This window comes from Camelina sativa, chromosome 2 (assembly GCF_030686135.1).
Source record: "Camelina sativa cultivar CO46 ecotype springtype chromosome 2, ASM3068613v1".
In the NCBI taxonomy this organism is placed as follows: Eukaryota; Viridiplantae; Streptophyta; class Magnoliopsida; order Brassicales; family Brassicaceae; genus Camelina; species Camelina sativa.
In genome coordinates this window covers 5,314,367-5,337,090 of record NC_141881.1, presented here as the reverse complement: position 1 = coordinate 5,337,090, position 22,724 = coordinate 5,314,367, and the positions used below count along the sequence as shown (strand labels likewise).

The 22,724-nt window shown below is 34.6% G+C and overlaps 3 protein-coding genes, 1 long non-coding RNA gene and 1 pseudogene across 12 annotated transcripts; 3 read left to right on the top strand and 2 right to left on the bottom strand.

Moving 5' to 3' along the window:
- The first annotated feature begins 2,035 nt into the window (after window positions 1–2,035).
- LOC104722491 (DNA repair RAD52-like protein 2, chloroplastic) lies at window positions 2,036–3,513 on the top strand. 2 transcript variants are annotated; one of them, XM_019234903.2, is made up of 3 exons: window positions 2,036–2,513; window positions 2,588–2,717; window positions 3,156–3,513. In XM_019234903.2, the coding sequence occupies exons 1-3, from the start codon at window positions 2,182–2,184 to the stop codon at window positions 3,288–3,290; spliced, it is 597 nt and encodes a 198-aa protein (XP_019090448.1). In that variant the 5' UTR covers window positions 2,036–2,181; the 3' UTR covers window positions 3,291–3,513. The 2 variants fall into 2 exon arrangements, with proteins under 2 accessions (XP_019090448.1, XP_019090440.1); XM_019234895.2 differs by having other exon boundaries at window positions 2,086–2,513; window positions 3,141–3,513.
- Window positions 3,151–6,797, bottom strand: LOC104722481 (uncharacterized). Of its 6 annotated transcripts, none has more exons than XM_087480862.1 (10): window positions 6,421–6,797; window positions 6,274–6,343; window positions 5,852–5,976; window positions 5,527–5,635; window positions 5,341–5,404; window positions 5,199–5,262; window positions 4,823–4,930; window positions 4,451–4,600; window positions 4,188–4,358; window positions 3,151–3,807 (listed from the first exon to the last, which is right to left on the bottom strand). In XM_087480862.1, the coding sequence occupies exons 4-10, from the start codon at window positions 5,549–5,551 to the stop codon at window positions 3,574–3,576; spliced, it is 816 nt and encodes a 271-aa protein (XP_087336988.1). In that variant the 5' UTR covers window positions 5,552–5,635; window positions 5,852–5,976; window positions 6,274–6,343; window positions 6,421–6,797; the 3' UTR covers window positions 3,151–3,573. The 6 variants fall into 6 exon arrangements, 4 of the variants coding, with proteins under 4 accessions (XP_087336988.1, XP_010438950.2, XP_087336986.1 ...); XM_010440648.2 differs by having other exon boundaries at window positions 5,199–5,254; XM_087480860.1 differs by having other exon boundaries at window positions 5,199–5,254; window positions 6,417–6,786.
- A 3,136-nt stretch (window positions 6,798–9,933) lies between these two features.
- LOC147948312 (uncharacterized) lies at window positions 9,934–11,083 on the top strand. Its single transcript, XR_015577755.1, has 2 exons — window positions 9,934–10,323; window positions 10,732–11,083. It is a non-coding gene; the product is annotated as an uncharacterized LOC147948312 (long non-coding RNA).
- Window positions 11,084–14,040: 2,957 nt separating this feature from the next.
- LOC104750936 (serine/threonine-protein kinase-like protein CCR4) lies at window positions 14,041–19,148 on the top strand (annotated as a pseudogene).
- Window positions 19,149–19,645: 497 nt separating this feature from the next.
- On the bottom strand, window positions 19,646–22,079 carry LOC109124657 (adenylate kinase 2, chloroplastic). Of its 3 annotated transcripts, XR_015577730.1 has the most exons (7): window positions 21,681–22,022; window positions 21,470–21,565; window positions 20,783–21,046; window positions 20,603–20,660; window positions 20,323–20,469; window positions 20,121–20,195; window positions 19,646–20,017 (listed from the first exon to the last, which is right to left on the bottom strand). XR_015577730.1 is itself a non-coding variant. In XM_087480806.1 (6 exons), exons 1-6 carry the CDS (start codon window positions 21,852–21,854, stop codon window positions 19,913–19,915), a joined length of 861 nt encoding a protein of 286 aa, XP_087336932.1. In that variant the 5' UTR covers window positions 21,855–22,079; the 3' UTR covers window positions 19,646–19,912. The 3 variants fall into 3 exon arrangements, 2 of the variants coding, with proteins under 2 accessions (XP_087336932.1, XP_087336936.1); XM_087480806.1 differs by lacking the exon at window positions 20,603–20,660 and having other exon boundaries at window positions 21,681–22,079; XM_087480810.1 differs by lacking the exon at window positions 20,603–20,660 and having other exon boundaries at window positions 21,470–21,574; window positions 21,681–21,940.
- Window positions 22,080–22,724: the final 645 nt, after the last annotated feature.

Below are 22,724 nucleotides of genomic sequence, written 5' to 3'. Positions count from 1 at the left end.
TTTTTTAACACTAAATATGATACCGATGAGAATCATGAGATAGTATAGATCAAGATATTGTTTAATTTTCGTTTTTTATTATGCATGTAATTACATCTAGGTTCAGACCCGCACATACATACGGGGTTATATTTATAAATTAATTTATTTTAGTAGTCATAATCAAACTCATACTAATTGAGATTTTAGTTTGATTTTTTTGGTTTAGTTTATTAATGTTTGAAAATTTAAAATAATAATGGGTTCACCAATATTTTAAAATTCGGAACAACATAATGGTTGGACTAATAACAAACTAAATCAGATAAATGATTGGTTAGATTCTATTAAATTAGTGAACTATCAAATCAAATATATAACCGCTAACAATGATGAAAACCCGTTTGAGACAAATACAAATATTTAGGGATGGACGTAATTCTCTTTCCGTTTTATCATGTTCCATCATGTCCTACACCCGTTCTCAAATTTCGTTGCATAAAAGAAAACATTCTCAATATGGGACCAATTTGTATTTTCGGTCAAAAACATACATTCTCAAACTCCCGTATAGAACAAACATAAATATAAATATAATTCATAGTATATTTATATCATATGTTATAATAAAAATATTACAAAATTAATTGACTTCTTTATTCTTATTATATATTATATGGTTCATTGTTAAAGATAAGTTATAAATGAGAAACATAGGCATGTATATTTTGGACATCCCGTGTCCACCAAATGTAAAGTTTTGTTATATAATATTTTTTTAATTATTATTCGTTTGAAAAATATTAATATTAGTCCAGCGGATAAGAGATTGGGAAAAGAATATCCGTATTTAATTATCAAAAAAAAAAAAGAGAGAAAGCTTCTAATGGGATATCCATGTTTTCCATTTGATTATTTAATTTTTACAAAATTACTACAAAATTAATGGAAATTACACAAACTTTCTTTATATTTTTTAAAAAACATTATCTGATTTATTTCAAGATTTCTTAAAATAAATCATCTGTTTAAATTAAAGTTAAGTTATTTTCATATTACTATTAGAAATTAATTAGATACAGTTGTTATGGAAATCTTGTTAAATGATAAGTTTTATTAATTGCAAAACTCTCTTATTATTTTATAAAATTCTAATAACTATATAAAATTCAAAGAATTGTTAATAGAAATAATTTTATTTTTATTATAATATTTAAAATTTTCATTTTGTAATCTTATTGGCTGTAATTTTTTTATTGTGACGGTATGTCAAATATTTAAATTTCTTATTTGTAATTAATATAATTTCATAAAATATAGGAATGTATCTTTTATAGTTAATATAGTTTCCTAAAATATTGGAAGAGTTAATCATTTATTTCTTTAGTAATTATTACTATTTTTTTAGGGAAGTTTATTTATGAAAGAGTTAATCATTTATTTCTTTTATAATTGTTACCATTGGTTTAGGGAAGTTTAATATTTTTTAGTTTAATTATGTAGGCAAATTGGTATGTTTGGCAACATGGATATATGTCAATTTTGTTTTTTTTTTTATCCCTAAGTGTACTCCCCATTTAATAGTATAGATTTATAATCATTATTTTATTATTTTTAAAATAATTATTATACATAAAAACCAAAAACTAATCAAGTCACCATTCAAGATTTTGCAAAAACTAAAATCTATGGCAAAAATCAAAAACCAAAATCCAAAAACTAAAAACCAAAATCTAAAAACCAGTTAAAAACCAGCAGCTATTTATGGCCTTAAATTTAGAATCTTTGAACTCTCGATGGAAAAAAAAAAACTCTCAATGCTTATTTCTGACAATCATCTTTAACCGGATTTTCTATGGGATTCAAGAAATTGATGATTCTTTTGAAATTCAGCATTGGATTCTTCCGATTAACAAAGAAAAAAAACACTTTAAAAGAATTATTCGAAACAGAATTATTTTCTAATGAAAAAGATAAAAATGTTAGGTTTTGCAAAGATAAAAAGACTTTAAAAAAAAAAAAAAAAAAAAAAAAAAAAGGTTGGTTTGGTTTTGAGCTTCCACCTACCTACCCCACCTACTACTAAATGCACGACACGTCATATAGAGCTCACAGTTTTGTCTTTCCACTCTCTCTTCGTTTTCCTCTTCCCCCAACTGTCTCACAATTTTGATCCCTCCACCAACTCCAACACGAAAATCAATGGCTTTGCAAATGCAGCAGTCCTCCTTCAGAATCTACGCACCATCCACCACCGATGCACGCAGCGGACTCTCCCCGTTCAGAACCGTGGCTATTCGCCGGTTAACGGCAAACCGTGGAGTCGTCAGATGCAGCGGCGGAGACGCCGCGAAGAAAAAAGCAGTTCCTAATTCGAACTACGTAGTTCCTATGGACAAATTCTCATCCTCTTCTTCAATTACTCGGCCTTTGATTGAGATACTTCGTGACCTTAACAAGAAGATTCCTGATAACATTGTTAAGAGCCATGATCCTCCCTCTACTACTGCTGCTGCTTCTGGCTTTATCCCTTGGTACTACTACTACTTACTCTTCTTTCCTTTTTTGGATCCTTTCGACTAATTTCTTGCTCTGGCTTATTTTTTAGGTACCATGCAAATCGGATGCTTAGCTTCTATGCTCCTGGTTGGTGTGGTGAAGTTAGAGATGTTATTTTCTCTGAGAATGGTAATGTCACTGTTGTTTATCGTCTCACCATTCGTGGCTCTGATGGTGAGGTAAGCTCTTTCCAAAATTTCTCAATTTCTAATACCTCCTTTCTTTTGAGGGGTTAGTCTGATTTTGACTAAAATTTTGTTTGTCTTTCTTGTCACATCTCATCTTACCGATTTTTTAGCAATAAATCCAATTAAAAGCCTTTTAAGTGTTTGTGTTGTACTACTGTCAGAGGATTCTGAATCTTTTCCTGTCCTGTGCAGTCAGAGTCAGATGAACTTCAAAGGATACATACACAAATATTTCTGTATTTATAATAGACCGTAGATTAACGGATATTCACATTAATATAAGCATCTGCTTTGGTAGAATGAAGTCATCTACGGCAATGCATAAACCAGCAAAGTCCGAATTTTATGATTCTGATGATATGATATGATAGAAGGTTGTTTTGTGGAGAAAGAGAGTTGAATGGGTTGTTGAAGTTTTATGTAATGCAGGCACATCGAGAATCAACTGGGACAGTAACAACGACGGATGATCAAACTGAGGATCCAGTTGCAGCAGCTGAGGAAATAGCATTCTGCAGAGCATGCGCTCGATTTGGTCTTGGCTTGTATCTGTATCATGAATAGTAGGCCAGTTATTTCAAGTGTGCGCACCAGTGTTAAGTGACTTGTCCGTCAACTAGGCAGGACCCTTCATTGTGTGATCTTTCTTTTTATTTTTGACATCCTTGTGTGAGATCTAGAGTACCAAAAAATTATGCAATCGACACGAGTTTTTTTAAGTACAACCCAGACACTTGCTATTATATATACTTACATTACATTAAATAAAATGCATTCCCCTGTGTTATTCAAGTACTTTTATGTTTTGTGTACATGAGCCTTCGCCTATATGCTTTGTGTAACATTATTATGGTCTCAGAAGTTTGGGACCCATATTTGAAGCCATCCAAGAAGTGATTGCATCGACGATCACTGCAAGATCTTTGGACATATCAGCACGAAGGATTTTCGAGTCCATTCCAAGCGAACCTCCAACCTCTTTAGCCATAGATTCCCACGGAGTCCCAACGGCAATATTTGCCAAAAACTCACTTCCTCGATTCACCGCTTCTGCCATTCGTGGTGGAACATCCGGAAGAGCCTGCCCAGACAGCAAAATGAGTCACTTTCAACATTATAACCTCATCAAGAAGAAATTCTTTTTTCTGAATTGATTATAACTACGGGTGTTCAGTCCGTTTCAGTTCGAGTTTAGATCTACAATATAAGGTTTGTTCAGTTTAAATCTACTACTATCGTAGTTTCAGTTCGGATTTTCAGACTTGTAATGGTGTTTCAGATTTCTGAAAATAAATACACATTGACCAAATCAAAGACTCATTTTCAGCTCTCAAATCGGATCAGTGAGGTTTGGTGTTTCCAGATTGGACACATTTAATCTTATCGCAGTTTTGGACTATCTACATGGCAATGGCTCCAATAATTGTTGCAAAATAGTATGCCTTAAACTGAACTGAGTACCTGTTGCAGAGGGAGACCATGATCCCCTGGCAGTGTACGGATAGACATATCTAGCTTTGAGCTTATGGATGATTCCACGCCAAGTACCTGAGCTAGGATTGATGTTTCATCTATTGAATCGTCCTCGAACTTTATCAACAGATTTCTAGAGATTCCATAGTAGGATCTTATCTGAACATTATTAGCAAGAATCTCGATTAGTATGATAGATGGTAAGCCTCCGTGATGAAACATAACCAATTAACATAATGGGTTTCACCTACAAGGCGTCTTGTTTCTTCTGGTTTTGGAATAAAATCTTCTCTTCCCTTTACTAAGTCCATGTACAAGGGAGGGAGCTGTTCCACTAATGGAAGAATTTGCTTCATGATGGGAGGGCTAAGCGTTTCTAATTGTTTCCGAGTCATCTCTGCCTGCAAGTATTTGAAGGATGAAAGAGAATATAAGATATAAAGCATGTGTTAAATATCAAAAGTAGCATTTACTGTGTAAGTGCACTCATGACGGAATTTCTTGAGTTAGCAAACAAATTGATCAAACACAGTCACTAAAAGAAAGAAGTTAGACTATCACTTGAGAAACTAGCGAAGAGCTGCACATCTTAATAAAGCCGAGAAAAGGAATCAGAACCTTACCCCAAGGCGGATTGTTGGGGATGTTGCTATCTGTGATAACAATGGTCCAAGGCTCTGAGCCATCGGGACAAGAACTGGGGAGAACAAAGGAATAGCTAAGCTCGCTTCCTGCAAAATTAGGGGTTCCAAAAATATATCACTTCTTAGTTCTTACAGGTTTCATGATTCCACTTACAAGGGTTTACATGTAAGTGGAGTACATTGTATTATCTGAATGAGGGAGAGCCAAGGGGATGAAATAACATTGGGAATGTTTTATATTTCAATGTAATGAGGTGATATGACAGGGTTTAGTATGATCTGGTGTTTTCCAGAATAATTGCTTTATGAATGTTTGACTTTGATTGCCTTTGGGAAGATAGATAAACCCATTTACCTTGTTATTGAATGCCATAAATACATTGCCATTTCGCTGAACGGCATACCTTGATCCTGAATGACTAGTGAAAACCAACTCAATAAAAAAACTAATGAGCTGAATCAGATTTAGACATTCACAACCATTTAAACCTAGTTACCAATCAGAAGGTGAATGACGGATCCCAGTGAATGACCGATCCCAAAGGATGGAAGATCCTGCACCTGTTGAGAGCAAAGGAACTATTATTCAAATTGACACCAATTTTTTGTTTTCCTGGAGCATAAACAAGCTAGAACAAATAAAAGATTTCTTGTTTCTCTAGGATCCTCAAAAAGATACTCACTGTTTCTTGTAGAGAGCGGCAGCATCTATCAAACTTGAATTGTACTTCGTCTGCAATATTGAAGTGGTCGAAACCACTTGCATAGGGTGTCGCGATAACCAAAACATCCCTGCGCGAGAAAATGGGTTAAATACAGCACAACATTATATAAGCCAGATTCCTTAGTATATTTTTTTGTTTGCTCATTTTATCTTATGGGCCTTCCTTCAGATACATAGTTAATATAAGTTATCAAAAAAATGCTTCAAAAATTACACAAAAAAAAAAAAAGAAGGAAAAAATACCACACCAGGAAATCACATAAAGTATCCTCAAACAGACTTACTTCTCTGCTAATCTCTCAAGAAACAATCGATAGGTAAGCTGGGGTGCTGCACCAACAAATATTCCGCCAATGAAATGAACAACCATCTTCGGTCTCGAGTTTCTTGGTTTCAGCACCCATGCTCCCTAAACCAAGTTCACTGAATTGTTTAAAACAATCTGAACAAAAAAATATAAAAAAAATTAATCTGAACTACTCAATTTGACTTTAGATTGTAGGAATCACCCTTTACAACATCGTTCCCAGAAACAATACATCAACATCAAATTCTAATTTTAAACTTCATCAACACTTGCAGTAAAGTTCTCAAACTTATTCATCAACATCGATGTCAAATTAACAATTGAAGGTAAAATCCTAAAATGTTCATATCCAACTACACACAAAGGAATTGAGATTAAAAAAAAAAAAAAAAAACACACCTCAACTTCTGACCAATCAGAGGATCCACCGAAACTACTCTGAGATTGTTTAACAGTCTCAGTCAATAACCTGAAAAATCATATTGATTAGCCAAAAGTGAGCTTAAAGGTGAAAAAGCTAGTTACGCAAAACGGTGGCCTACCTACCTCTCGATCTCGCCGTAGACCTGAATTCCGGAAGATTGAGGCCGATCTCTGTTGCTCTCGTCGTAGCTACAGATAACTCTTCGTGAGATACGCTTTTTACCGAAGTTGAACATCGAGGGTAGAGACTGGCGGCGACTGTGAGATAAGCTGCTACAAAATCGCCGGCGGGGAGAAAAAGACGGTGACGCCCAGAGGGAACACGTAGCCATAGCTCGGAGCCGGAGAGGATTCTGGCTTAGGTTCGCCGCTAAGAGTTTTTTTTTTTAATTCCGTTCTGATTTTTGAAATCGCAGTCGTGTACGCTTTGGACTTCTATGACTGTAACAGCATCTTGTTTGTTTCGCAGCTAACGCAAACATTGTGATCATCTAAAAGCTAATTAAATATATTAAGGAAATAAATCCCAAAAAAGGAAAGGAATTATATTTAAAAAAAGAGAATTGGTTAAAAATACTCTTTTTAACATATTCTTTACATAAATTGAACATTTTCATTGGTTTGGGTTCTATATTTTACATTTATGATCTAGTTTTGAAAGGTTATGGTTTAGTATTTGGAGTTTAGGGGTTAGTTATTAGTTGTTTTATATATAGAATAATAGTATTTTTGAAAATGAATAACATGAAAAGGAAAAGGAGTATTATTAATTAGTTTGTATTCAAATAAAAACTAAGGTCACATCATTTTAAATAAATTATTAATTGAGATGATAAAGGTAACTTGAAAAAATGAGAATTTATTATAAATATTCTTTTAGTATTTTTTTTTAGAAGAAGATTTTCAAAAATACTCATTTTTCTATATCACTTTTTAAAAAGAACAATACTTGGGTTCACCCCTAGGGGTGAACCTCTCCATTCACCCCCTTATAAGATAAGAAATAAAATCTATATATATTATTATAAAATTAAAAAAATTTAAACCGCTCTTTAATAAACCCAAACCAACATATATGAAATCTAAACCCTAACCATCTCATTTGTGAACCCAAACCGATATATAATTTTGTTCTACTTGTAAAATCTAAACCCTAACCATCTCATTTGTGAATCCAAACCGATATATAATTTTGTTCTAATCGTGAAATCTAAACCCTAACATCTCATTTGTGAACCCAAACCGACATATAATTTTGTTCTACTTGTAAAATCTAAACCTTAACCATCTCATTTGTACCCAAACCGACATATAATTTCATTCTAATTGTAAAATCTAAACCCTAACCACCTCATTTGTAAAACCAAACCGACATATAATTTCGTTTTAGTTGTAAAATCTAAACCCTAACCAATTCATTTGTAAACCCAAACCGACATATAATTTTATTCTAATTTTAAAAATCTAAACCAAGCTAATATTTAAATTTCCTTAATTAAAAGTATACAGAATTTGTTTCCTTAATTTGATTTGCTTTTTAATTTAATTTTGATTTATTTTTTAAATGAAATATTAGATGGAAGATTCTGATTGGCTGAGAGAAGAAGGGATGAATGGAGAGGTTCACCCCTAGGGGTGAACCTAAGTATTTTTCTTTTAAAAATATTTTTTCATGGTGTCCATTTTCAAAAATATCCCTTTTAATATATAAAATGACAAAATTCTAAACTCTAAAACCCCAAATATTAAACATTATCCCCTAAAAACTATATCCTAAATGTAAAATAGAGAACTCAAACCATCTATATATACATTTTTGAAGTACATTTTTCGTTATACCCTTTTAATTTTGCTTATTTAAAATTTTAGTTCTTACAAAATTGCACTAAAAGCAATAAGTAAAATATGGTAAATTAACAAAATCAATTTTTTTATAGAAACTAATTAATTCTACCTAAATTCTTTATTGATAACAAATTTGTTTTCTATATATGTGTCCCAAAATAAAAATAAAATAATCATTAAATTGTATACACTGAAAAATAAACAATCAGTTAAATTAAATAATTATATATTAAACAAAACAATAATAGTATTATTTTAAATAAATAAAAAATATTATTCTGATTAATTATACATTATACAAACAGTTATATTTCATAATTTTAGTGTTTTCTCCTGATAAAATTATAATATTTTAAGAATAATTATATCACCGCTTAAATATAAAAAATATTAAAAATTAAAAATATATAATTTTATTACTAAATTAAATACCATTAAAATCAAACATCATTATAAATAAAATTAAATAATTGTCCCGTAGTGTACCACGGGTTAAATCCTAGTGAATTGATAAGATTGGTGACAGTTTCTTGTTCTATCATATCTACTTAATTATATATGTACTTTAAAGTTTTTTATATCACCACTGATTAAAGATTAATCACGTATGATAGGTTTTTATGTAGGTTATTAGAATAGGATCAGTGCTAGAGCACGAGTTGATATTTTTATTGTATTTTTTATAAACAAAATATAGCGTATATATTGTTATAATTTTTAAATTGTTATTTTTATTATATGTCATGTAAATATGTTTATGTCTATTTGGTATAAATGATTATTACCTTGTTAATTCGGTTTATATACGACTTATTAGTCTTATTTTGTATATTTTTTACCTTATTAAATATGTTAATATTGTGGTATAATAAAATGATTTGGTTAGAAATTTGTTAAGATGTGCACCCATTTCTAAGAAAATGATTTATATACTATATTTTAACCCGCGGTACACCGCGAGATCATATATTTAAATTAAAATATAAAAAATTAAGCTGCATTTGTTTGTTAATTTTGTTTGTTTGCTTTAGTGTTTAAAATAGTATAATTGTATTTTGATGGTTCATTTTAGGATTTAACCCGCAGTCTACCACAAAATAATTTACTTTTACATAATTTTAATTTAATCAAGTTAATTTAACATGCCTAATATTTTAATATTGATAAAATACCTTTGATGAATACTTTTTAGCACTAATATTTTAAATTTACATTAATACGAATCCAAATCCGTGAAGCTATATAACCCATGAAGTTGAAGAATCGAAGAAAAACAAAAATAAGAGGCATCGAACCCAGAGAAGAGTTTGTTGGCTCTCCTTCATAAAGCATAAAAACTTTAAAAGGTCAGCTATTGTGAACTGTTCTCTATCAGCAAAAGAACATAGAGGTCGCAACCTTATCATTCAACTGGGCATGGGAGGCACAGGGACTGCCCAGGTTTGGTGATCCCTTCTTGGCTCGAAGAAGTCTTAGACATCTCTATATACTTTATCATAGCAAATAGGTGCATCTTTTTACATCATTGGTGATGCTAACTTGAGAATAAGGGTTAATACTGTTTATAGGCTGAGAAATTAAGTTGATTATGTCCACCTTTTCACGCAACAGATTGAACCCATTAGCAATTAATAGGGATTTTATTTTCGCATATATATTTGGGAATATGCCAAGTTTATATTATTAGATTAATTTTTGGGAGATTCTCAAAAATAGCACCAAATTAGGTTTTTCTTCCAAACTTAGCACACATACTTATTTTTTCTAAATTTAGCACATATTTTCTAATTTAATATTAAAATAACTATCGTTATTAATTAAAATATTTTATAAAAATCTTCATCTTTCTCGATGGTTCTTAAGAAATTGGAGAGGATGACGCAGATTCACCGGCGAGGATCTCTAATCGGAGACGGTGAAGCAGCTTTACCATAATGGGAGATCGGATTACGATGACGATCGAGAAGGCTCGAGCTTCAAGAGGAATAGATCGATTTAAAATCCGTAGAGAAAGAAGAGAGTGTGAAAAAAATGGGGAAAGAAATTAGGATGAGCGATTACGATGACGACGATGAACAAGATAGAGTTCCAAAATGGAAAATCGGATTACCCGACGAAGATGATTTGACTCTGTTGCCTCAATCTCTAGTCCCATCGAGAGCAAAATCCCAGAACGGAGATGTAAGATTCACAATCCTTTGTCAGCTTTGAAATCAGATATTCATATTGTGGGTGATCTCTCCCTCTCTTTTCTTGTTGTTGATGCTCGACTTTATTACGTTTCGATTTACGATCATGATTTTGTTTTTTGGGGTGATCTTGCACATACTGTTGTTTATTAGTATCTTATGCTCTTTTTCGTTATCACCTATGCTCTAAGCTCTATAGTTTTTACTTCCATCTTAATTTCCCATCAACTTCTTGTGAATCAAGTTCTAAACATTTTGATATTTAGAACTCATTTTGGTGGATTCAAAGTTAAACAGTTTTACTACTACTATTCAAATTTGAGTTTTTTAAAACCATTAATATGGGTTCAGCCTTCAGCGTAATTGAGGATTGACAAATAACTTTATTTTCTGGTTGTAGGTTTTGAGTTGCTTTTAGTATGAAGCAAAAAGTAGTAGACTTAGGGATACAATAATGCTAGGTTCTAGTAACAATTTGAGCAGGAGTACCACATGATTGTTATCTCATATCCAAAATTTATCTCAAGTCTTGACATTGAAACCGATTAGATTAGGCAATCAAAGCTATACTCGTTCAAGAGAGCTTAGAGAGTGTGATAGATACTTCCAAAGAGGTTGGGTATGTATTTAATTGTTTTCTTTCATAAGAATTAACTGGTCTTTGACGTTTTGATAATGCCTTGTAAACATATATTTGTGACTGATATTTTATGTTGTGATCTGTGGAAAAGAAAAAAAATGCTTGGATTAAACAAGTTTGTTTCATTTTTGTTGCGAAAAATATTATTCAGGAAGGATTGATTGATGTTTAGGAAAGATCTTTTAAAATTCAGGATAGTTTTCATTATAAAAAAAGGTGGGCTTTGTGGCATATATCGGATTCGAACCCAAAACATTTACAAACTGTGTAAGAAAATGTAACTAATAAACAAAAATATTCATGAATGATTATTTAGGAAGGATTACACGAAATTCAGGACGGATTCTTTGAATTGCATGATGACTTTCATAAATAATTTATATATCAAGATGAATTTAATAAAAATCTTGATATTGGTAAACACCAAGGTATGCACAAAAATGAAATTATTATCCTTTACTAATGGGGTAATCTTTGACATATTAAAGTAAAACACTAAAATGAGAGTTATAAACACATTTATTTAAACTTATGAAGGATTCAGCAATATTTAGGAATGACACCTTTACAATTCATGATAGCTTTCACAAAAATCAAATCATTACTCATATATATATATCCTGATGTGCACAAAACAAAATCACTATCCCTCAATAAATGGAGTAATTTGTGATATATTAAAGTAAAACATAAACAAAAGATGGGACAAAACTCATTTCTTTAAATTTAAGAAGGATTTCATATTGTTTAGGAAGATTTTTTTAAATTTTATGAATGTCTTCCTAAATGTCTGAAACCAGCATTTATATGGCAAACTTTGGATTTGCAGGTTGTATGTCTCTGAAAAATTGTAGCAAAATCTAGTTGTAGGTTCTTCAAGTTCAAATATGATTGACACCTTAAACGGAGATCCAAGATCACAGTGAAGTAGGATGATCATAATACATTCAAGTTTAAAATTGTTAATTTTGCTATAGCACCAGACCTGCAAACTACAAGCCAAAGAAGTTGACGGCATTGAAACCAATGACAACGATGAACTTCTCTTACTCTTAATAAATCGTTTCCTCATTTTCCTCCACTCAACAATCTTCTACAGAACACCAATTCTCAAATGATTGAATGATGTTTAGGAATGATCTTTTTAAATTCAGGATGGTTTTCGTAAAAACATCATGAGCATCTCCGTTGCAACCTGAACGCTCAGATAGTCAGATACAACTTTATGACATGGCTTCAGGTGTGCATTGCCCAACCCAAGAAATCAAAAAAATCAATATAAACACACATTAACATGAAAACAGATTCAAAAATTGATTTGCCAAAGCTTTTTACTTGTTCTGGTAAGAGGAATACAAATCATCCACATTGACTTTAACTCCCATCTCAGCAAAAAACATCAACGGAGGAAAGTGTAAAACTCATCACTGTTACAAAACACACCGTCACTGTCCATATCAAACAAAACCGCTGATACTTTTCCCCAATCATCCATCGTAATTATACTCGAAGGATTCTCCGCCGCCGTATTCACTATCGTAGATGACGGAAGTGTCGTAGCTTAATTAAACTCTGATCTTCGATCGAAATCTGGTGAGTGAAGATGTTATTGATGTGGATTTGTATTGTATTGGTTTCAGTCAATCGATTTTGACACTTAATTGAAAAGATATGAAGATCTGAGTTCAAAATCTTCACCGCAAGTATTGCTGGAACTTTGAGATCTAAGATCGTGAATCTGATTTTTTTTAAAAAATATTTAAATTAAATAATAATCTCAATGTACAAATGCTAGTTTTGGAAAATTGAATCATGTGTGCTAATTTTGGAAGAAAAACTTAAAAGTGTGCTATTCTAAAGTATTTCTCTTAATTTTTAGCCATTAATTTGGGAAGAATTTATATCATAGAATTGAATGCGATAAATTAGGAAGATAGAAGATCGAATGTAGCTGATTTATAGGCTCCTTATTAATTTATACAATGGTAGGGATGTAAATATTTTTCAACTCCAAGTCTTCTTTGATAAAACTGATGTAAAAATGTTAATATAGATATTTATAATATTATAAATAATAACTTTAAGTTGTAATATTTATTAAAATGGTAAGAATTTATTATATAAATATTGGGAAAAATGTCATTTAAACCATGAACTTTCAAATTTTGGCTATTTAAACCATGAACTTTGTTGTAGGCCATTAAAACATCAATTTTTGTTTACTAGCTTTTTTAAACATGAAGTTTCGTTGACTAAGCCAAAAAAGACATGACGTTAAATGAGATAATTGACTTATTAACAGACGTTACTATGCTGTTAATTACTTCGTTACTGACAAAACGACATCGTTTTAATGAAAGTTTTAGTTAGAAAGATGTCATTTAAACCATGAACTTTTAAATATAGGCCATTTAAACCATAAACTTGTAAATGTATGTCATTTAAACCATGAACTTTCAAATTTATGTCATTTAAACCATGAAATTGCCCTGGACGTTCGATGAAAACCAGACAACCTGAAAATTTTGGTTATCAGAGCAAACCAAAGAGAGAAAGCCTAACCGTTCGGCACAATTGATTTGGATAATCGGATTTTGGTTCGGTTTGGTAATCGGACCGATTAGTTTATTAGAAACTGCAGAAGTATATAAGCCTAACCGGTTAACCCGTTTAACCTTAGTTTAGTTTCTCTCTTCTTTCTTCGACTCTGCCTCATGATGCGATTCTGAGAAAGAGAAAGAAAAACATCAATTCATTCTTCTTCTTTTTTATCTTTGTCATGTATTTTGTGTCTTTTTGTTTTTGTCTTGAGTCTTTTTCATTTATTAGGACATTATACTAGAGCTTCAGGATTAATCATCTTGTTTTAGAACACTACAGTAGAGTTTGAAAGATTAATCACCTTTTTCATATATTATGGTTTAAATGATATAAATTTGAAAGTTCATGGTTTAAATGACATACATTTACAAGTTCATGGTTTAAATGGCTTATATTTAAAAGTTCATGGTTTAAATGATATTTTTTTCTAACTAAAACTTGTATTAAAACGACGTCGTTTTGTCAGTAATGGAGTGATTAACGACATAGTAACGTATGTTAGTAGGTTAATTATTGGATTTAACGTCATGTCTTTTTTTGGTTTAGTTAACGAAACTTCATGTTTAAAAAAACTAGTAAACAAAAGTTGATGTTTTAAATAGCCTACAACAAAATTCATGGTAAATAACCAAAATTTGAAAGTTCATGGTTTAAATAACATTTTTCCTATAAATATTACAAAATATAACGTTATATTAAAAAATGTATTTCCGTTTTAATAACTAAGGGATTATAGACACTCGTTGTGTGTGTGTAATACACCCCTGATGAAACTTGAAACATATAAAATTATTATTTGTTTTCACCACAAAAATTAAGTATAGTTTAGATGCGATGCCACTGAAAGAAACAAGTGTTGAACGTTTCAAAAGAGTTGACCATGAAAATAAAACTAGAATAAAAAAATCACTATGAATGAAATTAATAAGACTTTAGTTCTGGTCTCTTGGGAGGGCTACATTATCATAAAGACATTGTTGGAGCAATAATAACAGTTTCAATCTGCCACAGACGCTTAAAGACACTCATTTCACATCAATATACGTCAAAGGGGCAATCTTTTGCGGTGTTGCCACAAAAAACTACACTCTATATTGATGGGGAAATGATAATTTTGATGAATCGGGTATTTTCGCTCCGTTCCAAGGTCAAATTTCTCAAGTGGTAATGCCAGGACCGTGTAGAAAAGAATGCCCGTACGGTCCATTGTCAGGATCACAGTCATTATGTAGCAGAAATTTAATGATTTGCGAGTTGAAGAGAAAGGATGGAGTATTTCCCGTTACACTGGCACAACAGTCTAAGAACAAAACCTGGAGCACAAGAAACATTGTGTTTGTTGCGGTTGGATGCGTTGGAACGTTTTCTTCGCTCCTAGTCATCCGTTTCTTGATCTCTAAAAGCCACCACCGATGTCGTGTCCATGACTCTGGACGTATTGATGATACTAGGAAAATAAACATACCCAAGCTTGAGAATTGAGGCTGAGTAGCTAGTTTAGGGAACCCTAGCCAGCTCACGGAGTTCTCCATTGACGAGCTGGCTCAAGCCACAGATGGTTTCTCTGTCCGGTTTCACCTCGGGGTAGGCAGCTTTGGCTCTGTTTACCAAGCTGTTTTGTCAGACGGACGTCATGTGGCCATCAAACGAGCTGAGCTCATAAACCCTGCATCGTCTGGGACAACGATGAGAAACCGACAAGCAGACAAGGATTCAGCGTTTGTTAACGAGCTAGAGTCTATGTCGCGGCTAAATCACAAAAATCTTGTTCGACTTCTGGGTTTCTACAAAGACCCAGAAGAGAGGGTTTTAGTGTACGAGTACATGGAGAATGGATCTCTCGCCGATGACAAGCTTAACAGAGACTCAAGTTAAAGTCTTTAGTCTGAATAAGCTTCTGTCGAGGATCAAATGAACTTGTTTCAGGTTGTTTGAATGAACTTAAAAAACACAACAGGAACCAAAACAGAACAAGAACAGAGCACACACACAAATTTTTACCCAGTTCACTTCCGTTAACAAGGAAGCTACGTCTGGGCCAGGATCAGTCTCCCGGAATCCACTAATCTCAGAGTTTTACAAAGAAATCTCTCACCCACTGAACCCTTACAAGCTCACTCGATTCAATCTCCCTCACTCTGTTTCCCCAAGAACATAAAACACAAGTTTACTCTTTGTTTATGTTCTCTCTACCTAACCTCTTTCTCTTATCTCTCTCTCATTTCATACACCTCCTTTAAATAGATGCTTGCTCAAAAACCTAGTTCCCTCTTCTAGCCGCTTCTACAAGTTGCCTCTTCTTTGGCCTCATGTAGTGACATCACTCGGTCTCTTTGCAGGGAGCAAATAAGACGAAATCCCTTTTGCTTTTGCTTTAACAACTTCGGCGGCAAAAACGGATTGATGCAGCTTGTGGTCCTGGGCGTGAGTCATCACCTGAGCTGGCACTACTTGTCCTCCATGTGATTGCAGAACTCGAGACCATTGTCTGTCCTTAAGACCTTGATCTTCTTCTCTGTTTGATTCTCCACCATAGTGCTCCATTCCACAAATTTCTCAAATGCCTCGTCCTTGTGCTTCAGGAAGTAAACCCATGTCTTTCTTGAGTAGTCATCGATGAATGAAATGAAGTACTGACATCTTCCCAAAGACATTGGCACTGATGGAGCTCCCCATAAATCCGAATGTACATAGTCGAGCTTGTCTTTGGTGTCATGTGTAGCTAAGACAAAGCTGACTCTCTTTGCTTTCCCATAAACACAGTCTTCGCACAACTCAAGAGTTGTGATTTTCTTCTTGTCCAAAAAACCTTTCTTAGCTAAGATCTCCATGTTTTTCTTACTTATATGGCCCAATCTCCGGTGCCATAAGACTGTATCATCCTGTGATCTCTCAACTGCGAGAGACTGACCAGTTTCAGGTCTTCCTTGAAGAAGGTAAAGCTTCTCATGTCTTTTTCCTACCAGAATGATACGATCTCCTTCTTTTATCTTGAGGATCCCGTTCTTGGATTTATAACTGCATCCTTGCTCTTCCAATGTTCCCATAGATAGCAAGTTTCTGTCCATATCAGGAATGTATCTCACTTGTGTGAGCAATACTGTTGATCCATCTTCATTTCTGATCCTGATATTTCCAATACCTCTGACCTTTGATGTAGTTTTGTTTCCCATCCTCACTGATCCCCCTACGTCTTCGCTTATCTCTTCAAACCAGTCTCTCTTATGAGTCATATGGTAACTGCATCATGTATCCATGATCCACTCATTCTCCAAATTTACTTCTGCAGAATAAAGTGCTTCAGACACATAGAGCCCTGTACCATCAGCTGAGCTTCCTTTCACCATCACAGCTTCTCCCTTGCTGCCATTTCCTTGATCCTTCTTGTTTCCTTGCGACTTGCCTTTGTTTGGACATGCGTTTTTGAAATGTCCTTCTTCACCACAAGTCCAGCAGCCTTTTCTATTCTTAGACTTGGATCGAGATCTGTTCTTATTTCCCTTCTCCTTCTGCTCAGACCTTCCTCTGTTCTCAGTTTTGTCCTTTGCATACAAAACTTCTGCTTGACCTTTTATACTCTTCTTGTTTGACCCAAACTCTAACTCCTTAGAGTATATAGCAGCTTGAACTTCATCTAAAGTTAACCTAGTTCTTCCAGTACTATATTTCAGGGTGTCTCTTAACTGATCAAACTGCCTAGGAAGCGACATAAGCAACAATATAGCCTGATCCTCATCTGATACTAATACTCCGGTATTCTCTAGATCAGCTATAAGATGAAGGAATTCGTCGATATTACCTTCAACAGACATGTTTTCGTTCATTTTAAAACCGTAGAGCTTCTGTTTCAGATAGATGCGGTTAGGAAGAGCTTTAGACATGTACAAGTTGTCTAGAGCTTTGATCATAGAGGCTGCAGTCCTCTCTTTCTTGATCTTCCTCAGTACTTGATCTGAAACGCTCAACACTATGGTGCTCCTCGCCTTTCTTCTTTTCTCCTCTAGAAGCTCGTCTATCTCCTTTGCTTCTTTTCCATTTTCTTTGGTTCCACCTTCGTCACCTTTAGACTCCTCCGGATCTGAGACTAGGTCTTGTGTTTCCGTGAGAGCCACCGTTAAGCCCAAAATATCCAAGTGAGCCATCAGCTTCTCCTTCCACAAAGTGTAGTCTCCTCGTCCATCAAACTTCTCCACCTCAATCCTCGCCGACGACATGGTTCCTCTGCTTTAGCGGACTTTACAGAACCACCAAACACCGTAACCAACGCTCTGATACCAATTTGACAAGCTTAACAGAGACTCAAGTTAAAGTCTTTAGTCTGAATAAGCTTCTGTCGAGGATCAAATGAACTTGTTTCAGGTTGTTTGAATGAACTTAAAAAACACAACAGGAACCAAAACAGAACAAGAACAGAGCACACACACAAATTTTTACCCAGTTCACTTCCGTTAACAAGGAAGCTACGTCTGGGCCGGGATCAGTCTCCCGGAATCCACTAATCTCAGAGTTTTACAAAGAAATCTCTCACCCACTGAACCCTTACAAGCTCACTCGATTCAATCTCCCTCACTCTGTTTCCCCAAGAACATAAAACACAAGTTTACTCTTTGTTTATGTTCTCTCTACCTAACCTGTTTCTCTTATCTCTCTCTCATTTCATACACCTCCTTTAAATAGATGCTTGCTCAAAAACCTAGTTCCCTCTTCTAGCCGCTTCTACAAGTTGCCTCTTCTTTGGCCTCATGTAGTGACATCACTCGATCTCTTTGCAGGGAGCAAATAAGACGAAATCCCTTTTGCTTTTGCTTTAACAACTTCGGCGGCAAAAACGGATTGATGCAGCTTGTGGTCCTGGGCGTGAGTCATCACCTGAGCTGGCACTACTTGTCCTCCAAGCTTTCTTTGTTTTGTCTCATTCTTTGTTCACTAATCCTAACAGCCGATCACCTTCATAATCCTCGATTCGACCCTCTTACGTGGCAAACACGGTTCAATATCGCGCTTGACGCCGCACGAGGGATACATTATCTTCACGAGTTTGTTGTGCCTCCAGTCATCCATCGTGACATAAAAGTCATCGAACATACTGCTAGACGCCATGTGGACAGCCAAAGTATCAGATTTCGGCCTTTCTCAAATTGGTCCAACCGAAGAAGATGATGTGTCGCATCTCTCCTTACACGCTGCTGGTACGTTGGGCTATATCGACCCGGAGTACTACAAACTTCAACAGCTCACAACCAAAAGTGATGTTTACAGCTTTGGCGTCGTGTTGCTGGAGCTACTCTCGGGTTACAAAGCCATACACAAGAACGAAGAGGGAAACTATAGAAACGTCGTGGAATACGTTGTAACTTGTACCTTACATTTTTATGGACGAGGTTCATAGGGGTACTTGACCATAGGATTCTACCCCCAACCCCATACGAATTTAAGTCAGTGGATCAACTTGGATACTTGGCGGAAGATTGTCTCATGCCTTGTGGTCGGAAAAGGCCGTCAATGGCGGAGGTAGTGCGCAAAAGCGAGGTTTGGCCGCTCCTACCCAGACCGTATCTCGATCAAACACTTATTAGCCACGTGACGCTTTGCAAAGCAGTCAACCTTATATGTTTTTTTAGGAATTAGAAATTTAATTAAATGGTACATACCGTAATTTTTTAATATTTTATTCGACGAAAATAACAAACCTTGGCACAAACCAATTTCTTTTTGCAGCTTAATGTGAAAAGCTCAAAGCTAAAGCCATTGAAATTTCGCTGCTTCTGTTTGTACGCATTACATAATATTACAAGTCAACAGTTTGAAGCCACGAAGTCGAAGTGTAAAGCTTATCAGCGTATATCAAACTCCATGAGAAAAGTCTAAAGTCTTCTCTAGTATTATTTAGTTGGTAGGAAAAAGGGTTGCTGCATAATTTGGTTTACCATTGTCGAGTTGAAATTAGACGCCAGCGGTCAAAAATTGACTGATACGAAAAAACATAAGAAAATTTCAAAGTCCTAAAACTCACTTAGTACACCAGTTCTATTCTTCATGGTTGTCATTTGTAACAAGACAACACATTGGGTTCTTTTCAGTAAATCTACAGATTATAAGAAGGTGGCATATTTCTGAGGTTTGAGGTAGACATACATTGTCTTACTAACAACAAAAAAGAGTGTTATTGCAATACAAGTGTTATCAACCGAATTTGATGAATGTAATAGGGTATATTTACCGCTGGTTAGGTCTTGCCAAGAATGATTCAACTTCAGAGTGAACATCATCTGTTGAAGCAATTGAGACGGAGCAGTATCGATACGGGCAAACACTTCCTCAGGTTTGTACCAAGAATGATTCAGCTTAATAGTGAACTTGGAGCGGTGTTTCTCTGTTGGAGCAATTCAGACAGGGCAGTGTCGATCTGGGCAAACACTTGGTCTTTTGAACGGTTTCCCTCAATCTGGATGATAATAATAAATGAGGAGCCATTTTGCTTTACGAAACTCATTAGAGAAGAGATAGCAAAACCGAAATGTAAAGGGTGTGAATGAGAGATCTCATGCCTTAATAGTTATATCGTCGTACATAGAAAGCACATCTGTCACATTTTGGTTATGAGTCTTTAGCCGCAGTTTTGCCTAGAGAGGAAAAAAAAAAAAAATCAGAGACATAATTGGACCAAGAGAGAGTTTCATAAGTGAGAAATAATGACTGCATGGGTAAACTATCAAGAGACCTAGAACTATAAAAGAAGTATAGACTTGCCTTCTCTTCAGTATCATCAAACCGTTGGGTGAGTCTAGCAGCAATCTCTTCAGTCTCTGGAGGAGAATACTTCATGTGGTAGATCTTTCCCGTGACAGGATCCAATCGACGCCCAACAACTCTTTCAATTAGAATATTTTCAGGAACCTGTTCCAAAAGCAGGGTAGGTGTAAATCAAATGAGTCCATACCCATTCATAGGATAAAGAGTAAAAGGCAATGTGGCTGACTCTAAATTAAAACGTCTTACACAAAAGATAAATTAGCTAACGGGGACCTACATTATCAGTTGTCCGAATTTACCAGAATAAAACTTTTCAGCAATCTGTTACAGAATCTCTGGTCCAAAGAAGTAAAAGTTAACCCATCACGTTGAAGTTAGATGTATTGCTAACTAGTAAGTTGTAAGAAGAAGCCCAGAGATGAGAGATAATGAAGATTAGAAAAAGAAGAGTGCTTACTTCCAGGACAATGAAAAGATCAGGCTGGAATCCAAACCCCTTAAGAGCTTTTCCCTGTGATGAGCTCCTAGGATATCCATCCAAAAGCCATCCAGTTTGCTCTGAATCTTTCTGCGACAAACGATCTTTGACCATCATTACAACTATTTCATCAGGGACCAGTTGTCCTTTCTCCATAAATTCTTTAGCCAGTCTTCCATTCTCACTTCCAGAAGCGATTTCAGCCCTCAGCAAATCTCCAGCAGAGATATGCACCAAACCATACTGCATACCGAGAAAAGAAGAAAATCTCAATCTGCTTCTGTTTCTGTTTCATGATGAGAGTATTTCATGCACCAAAGAGAAGTAGTAACAAAAGGGTAACCTAAAAAGCATGAAGTCTTCCATGGAAACAGAACCTAAAAGTACAAGAAATGAGTAGCAAAAGTGCCTCTTAAACTTGTAGTCTCCACTTAACACCAGAGACACAATAACTGAAGTTCATATCAATGTTAACCTCTTGATAAAAGATCATTACTAAATCGCACTCAACATCCAAGAACTAGTTTAATGCTTGAAATCATGACTAGAGAAAGCCCTAAGTCAACTCATGCAATGCTATGGTTGGCCTAAATTAAGATCATTGACAAAATCGATCATAAAATGAATTGGATTAGTAGCCAAAAAAAAAAAAAAAAAAAAGCTTACTTTTTGAGTAATCAGCTCGCATTGTGTACCTTTACCAGAAGCAGGAGCTCCTGATATCATAATTTTCAGAGGCTTCGCTTTCTCAGCCGCCACAATCTATATTTCCTTCCACACAACAACCAAAAAAAAAAAAACACAATCCATAATTAAAAGCTCGCGGATGATGAAACTCAAACGCATTCAAAAATTCAAGCTCATAACAACCATCCACCTGAAATTTGGGGGAAATCATCGATGGAGATCTGGTAACACGTCGGACACGGTAAAGAGAGTGGACGGCATCGCCGGAAAAAGAGAAGGATGACCGTGAAGCTGATGAAGGAGAGGTACGAGACGTGTACAAGGTCACCGGCGGCGGAGAAATACAATGCACACAGCCCGACATCTCTCTGTCTCTCTACGAACTTTGTGGTGGTGGTGACTATAGAGGAGGATGGACCAGAGAGAACTACTATAGTTCAGATTTTTAGTAAAGGCCCAAACCTAAATGGACTCATTTTACTTTAATTGGTTTTTTTTTTTTTTTTTTTTTTGACCTTTTTCCATTCATTTCAGTTTTTCTTGTCAATCTGTGATCCTTTCTGACTAAAAATCAACCCATGCTGTCCACAAGTCTTTTTGTTTTTGTGTTAGAAGAATCTTTATAAATTTGAAACGATATCAGTCTCTCTTTAAAAAAAAAAAACAAGAAGAAGCTTGTTCTTTTTTTCAATGGCTTCTTCTAAATCGTGTTCTAAACTCCTCACCATTACTATTCTCCTTCTATCCTTTTCATTAACCTCTCTTGCGGGTAACACCGAAAACGCAGATGTAAGCGAGTGCTAAGCTGATATTGGAGACTCAGCATGTCACAACAACAAAATAGCATAAAAGCTTAAACTCATAGCAATCTCGTCCATCTTAGTGGCGAGCATGATCGGTGTTTCTTTACCGTTGTTTACTCGTTTCATTCCTGCTTTAGGACCCGTTCGAAATATGTATGTTTGTCATTTTTAAGTGTTAGGGCATTTTTATAGAGAAAATAGTTTTGGGTGTTCTTAGAGTATAAATATTGTGAAAATAATGTAAGATCATTAGTTAAGAACTTTTCTTAAAAAGTTAGTTATTGGGAGAACATGTTTAAGATCATAAGATTTAATAATATAATATTTTTAAACATATTACAATTTCTAGTTTGCAAAAGATTGTTTAAGAACTCAAAATAAAGAATAACTCTCTTTATTAATCTCAAAGGAAACTCACTCAAAACCTTTAA

Bases quoted from the DNA above. Each gene is read 5' to 3' on its own strand.
- LOC104722491 (XM_019234895.2), top strand. From the start codon at position 2,182: ATGGCTTTGCAAATGCAGCAGTCCTCCTTCAGAATCTACGCACCATCC. The intron at 2,514-2,587 runs GTACTACTACTA...CTTATTTTTTAG, and splicing joins GCTTCTGGCTTTATCCCTTG to GTACCATGCAAATCGGATGC. The intron at 2,718-3,140 runs GTAAGCTCTTTC...GGGTTGTTGAAG, and splicing joins TTCGTGGCTCTGATGGTGAG to TTTTATGTAATGCAGGCACA.
- LOC104722481 (XM_010440648.2), bottom strand. From the start codon at position 6,629: ATGGCTACGTGTTCCCTCTGGGCGTCACCGTCTTTTTCTCCCCGCCGG. The intron at 5,636-5,851 runs GTAAGTCTGTTT...TTTCTCGCGCAG, and splicing joins CTTGAGAGATTAGCAGAGAA to GGATGTTTTGGTTATCGCGA. The intron at 4,601-4,822 runs GTAAGGTTCTGA...AAATACTTGCAG, and splicing joins CCCCAACAATCCGCCTTGGG to GCAGAGATGACTCGGAAACA.
- LOC109124657 (XM_087480806.1), bottom strand. From the start codon at position 21,854: ATGTCGGGCTGTGTGCATTGTATTTCTCCGCCGCCGGTGACCTTGTAC. The intron at 21,047-21,469 runs GTAAGCTTTTTT...CTCGGTATGCAG, and splicing joins GCGAGCTGATTACTCAAAAA to TATGGTTTGGTGCATATCTC. The intron at 20,470-20,782 runs GTAAGCACTCTT...CTTTTGGAACAG, and splicing joins ATCTTTTCATTGTCCTGGAA to GTTCCTGAAAATATTCTAAT.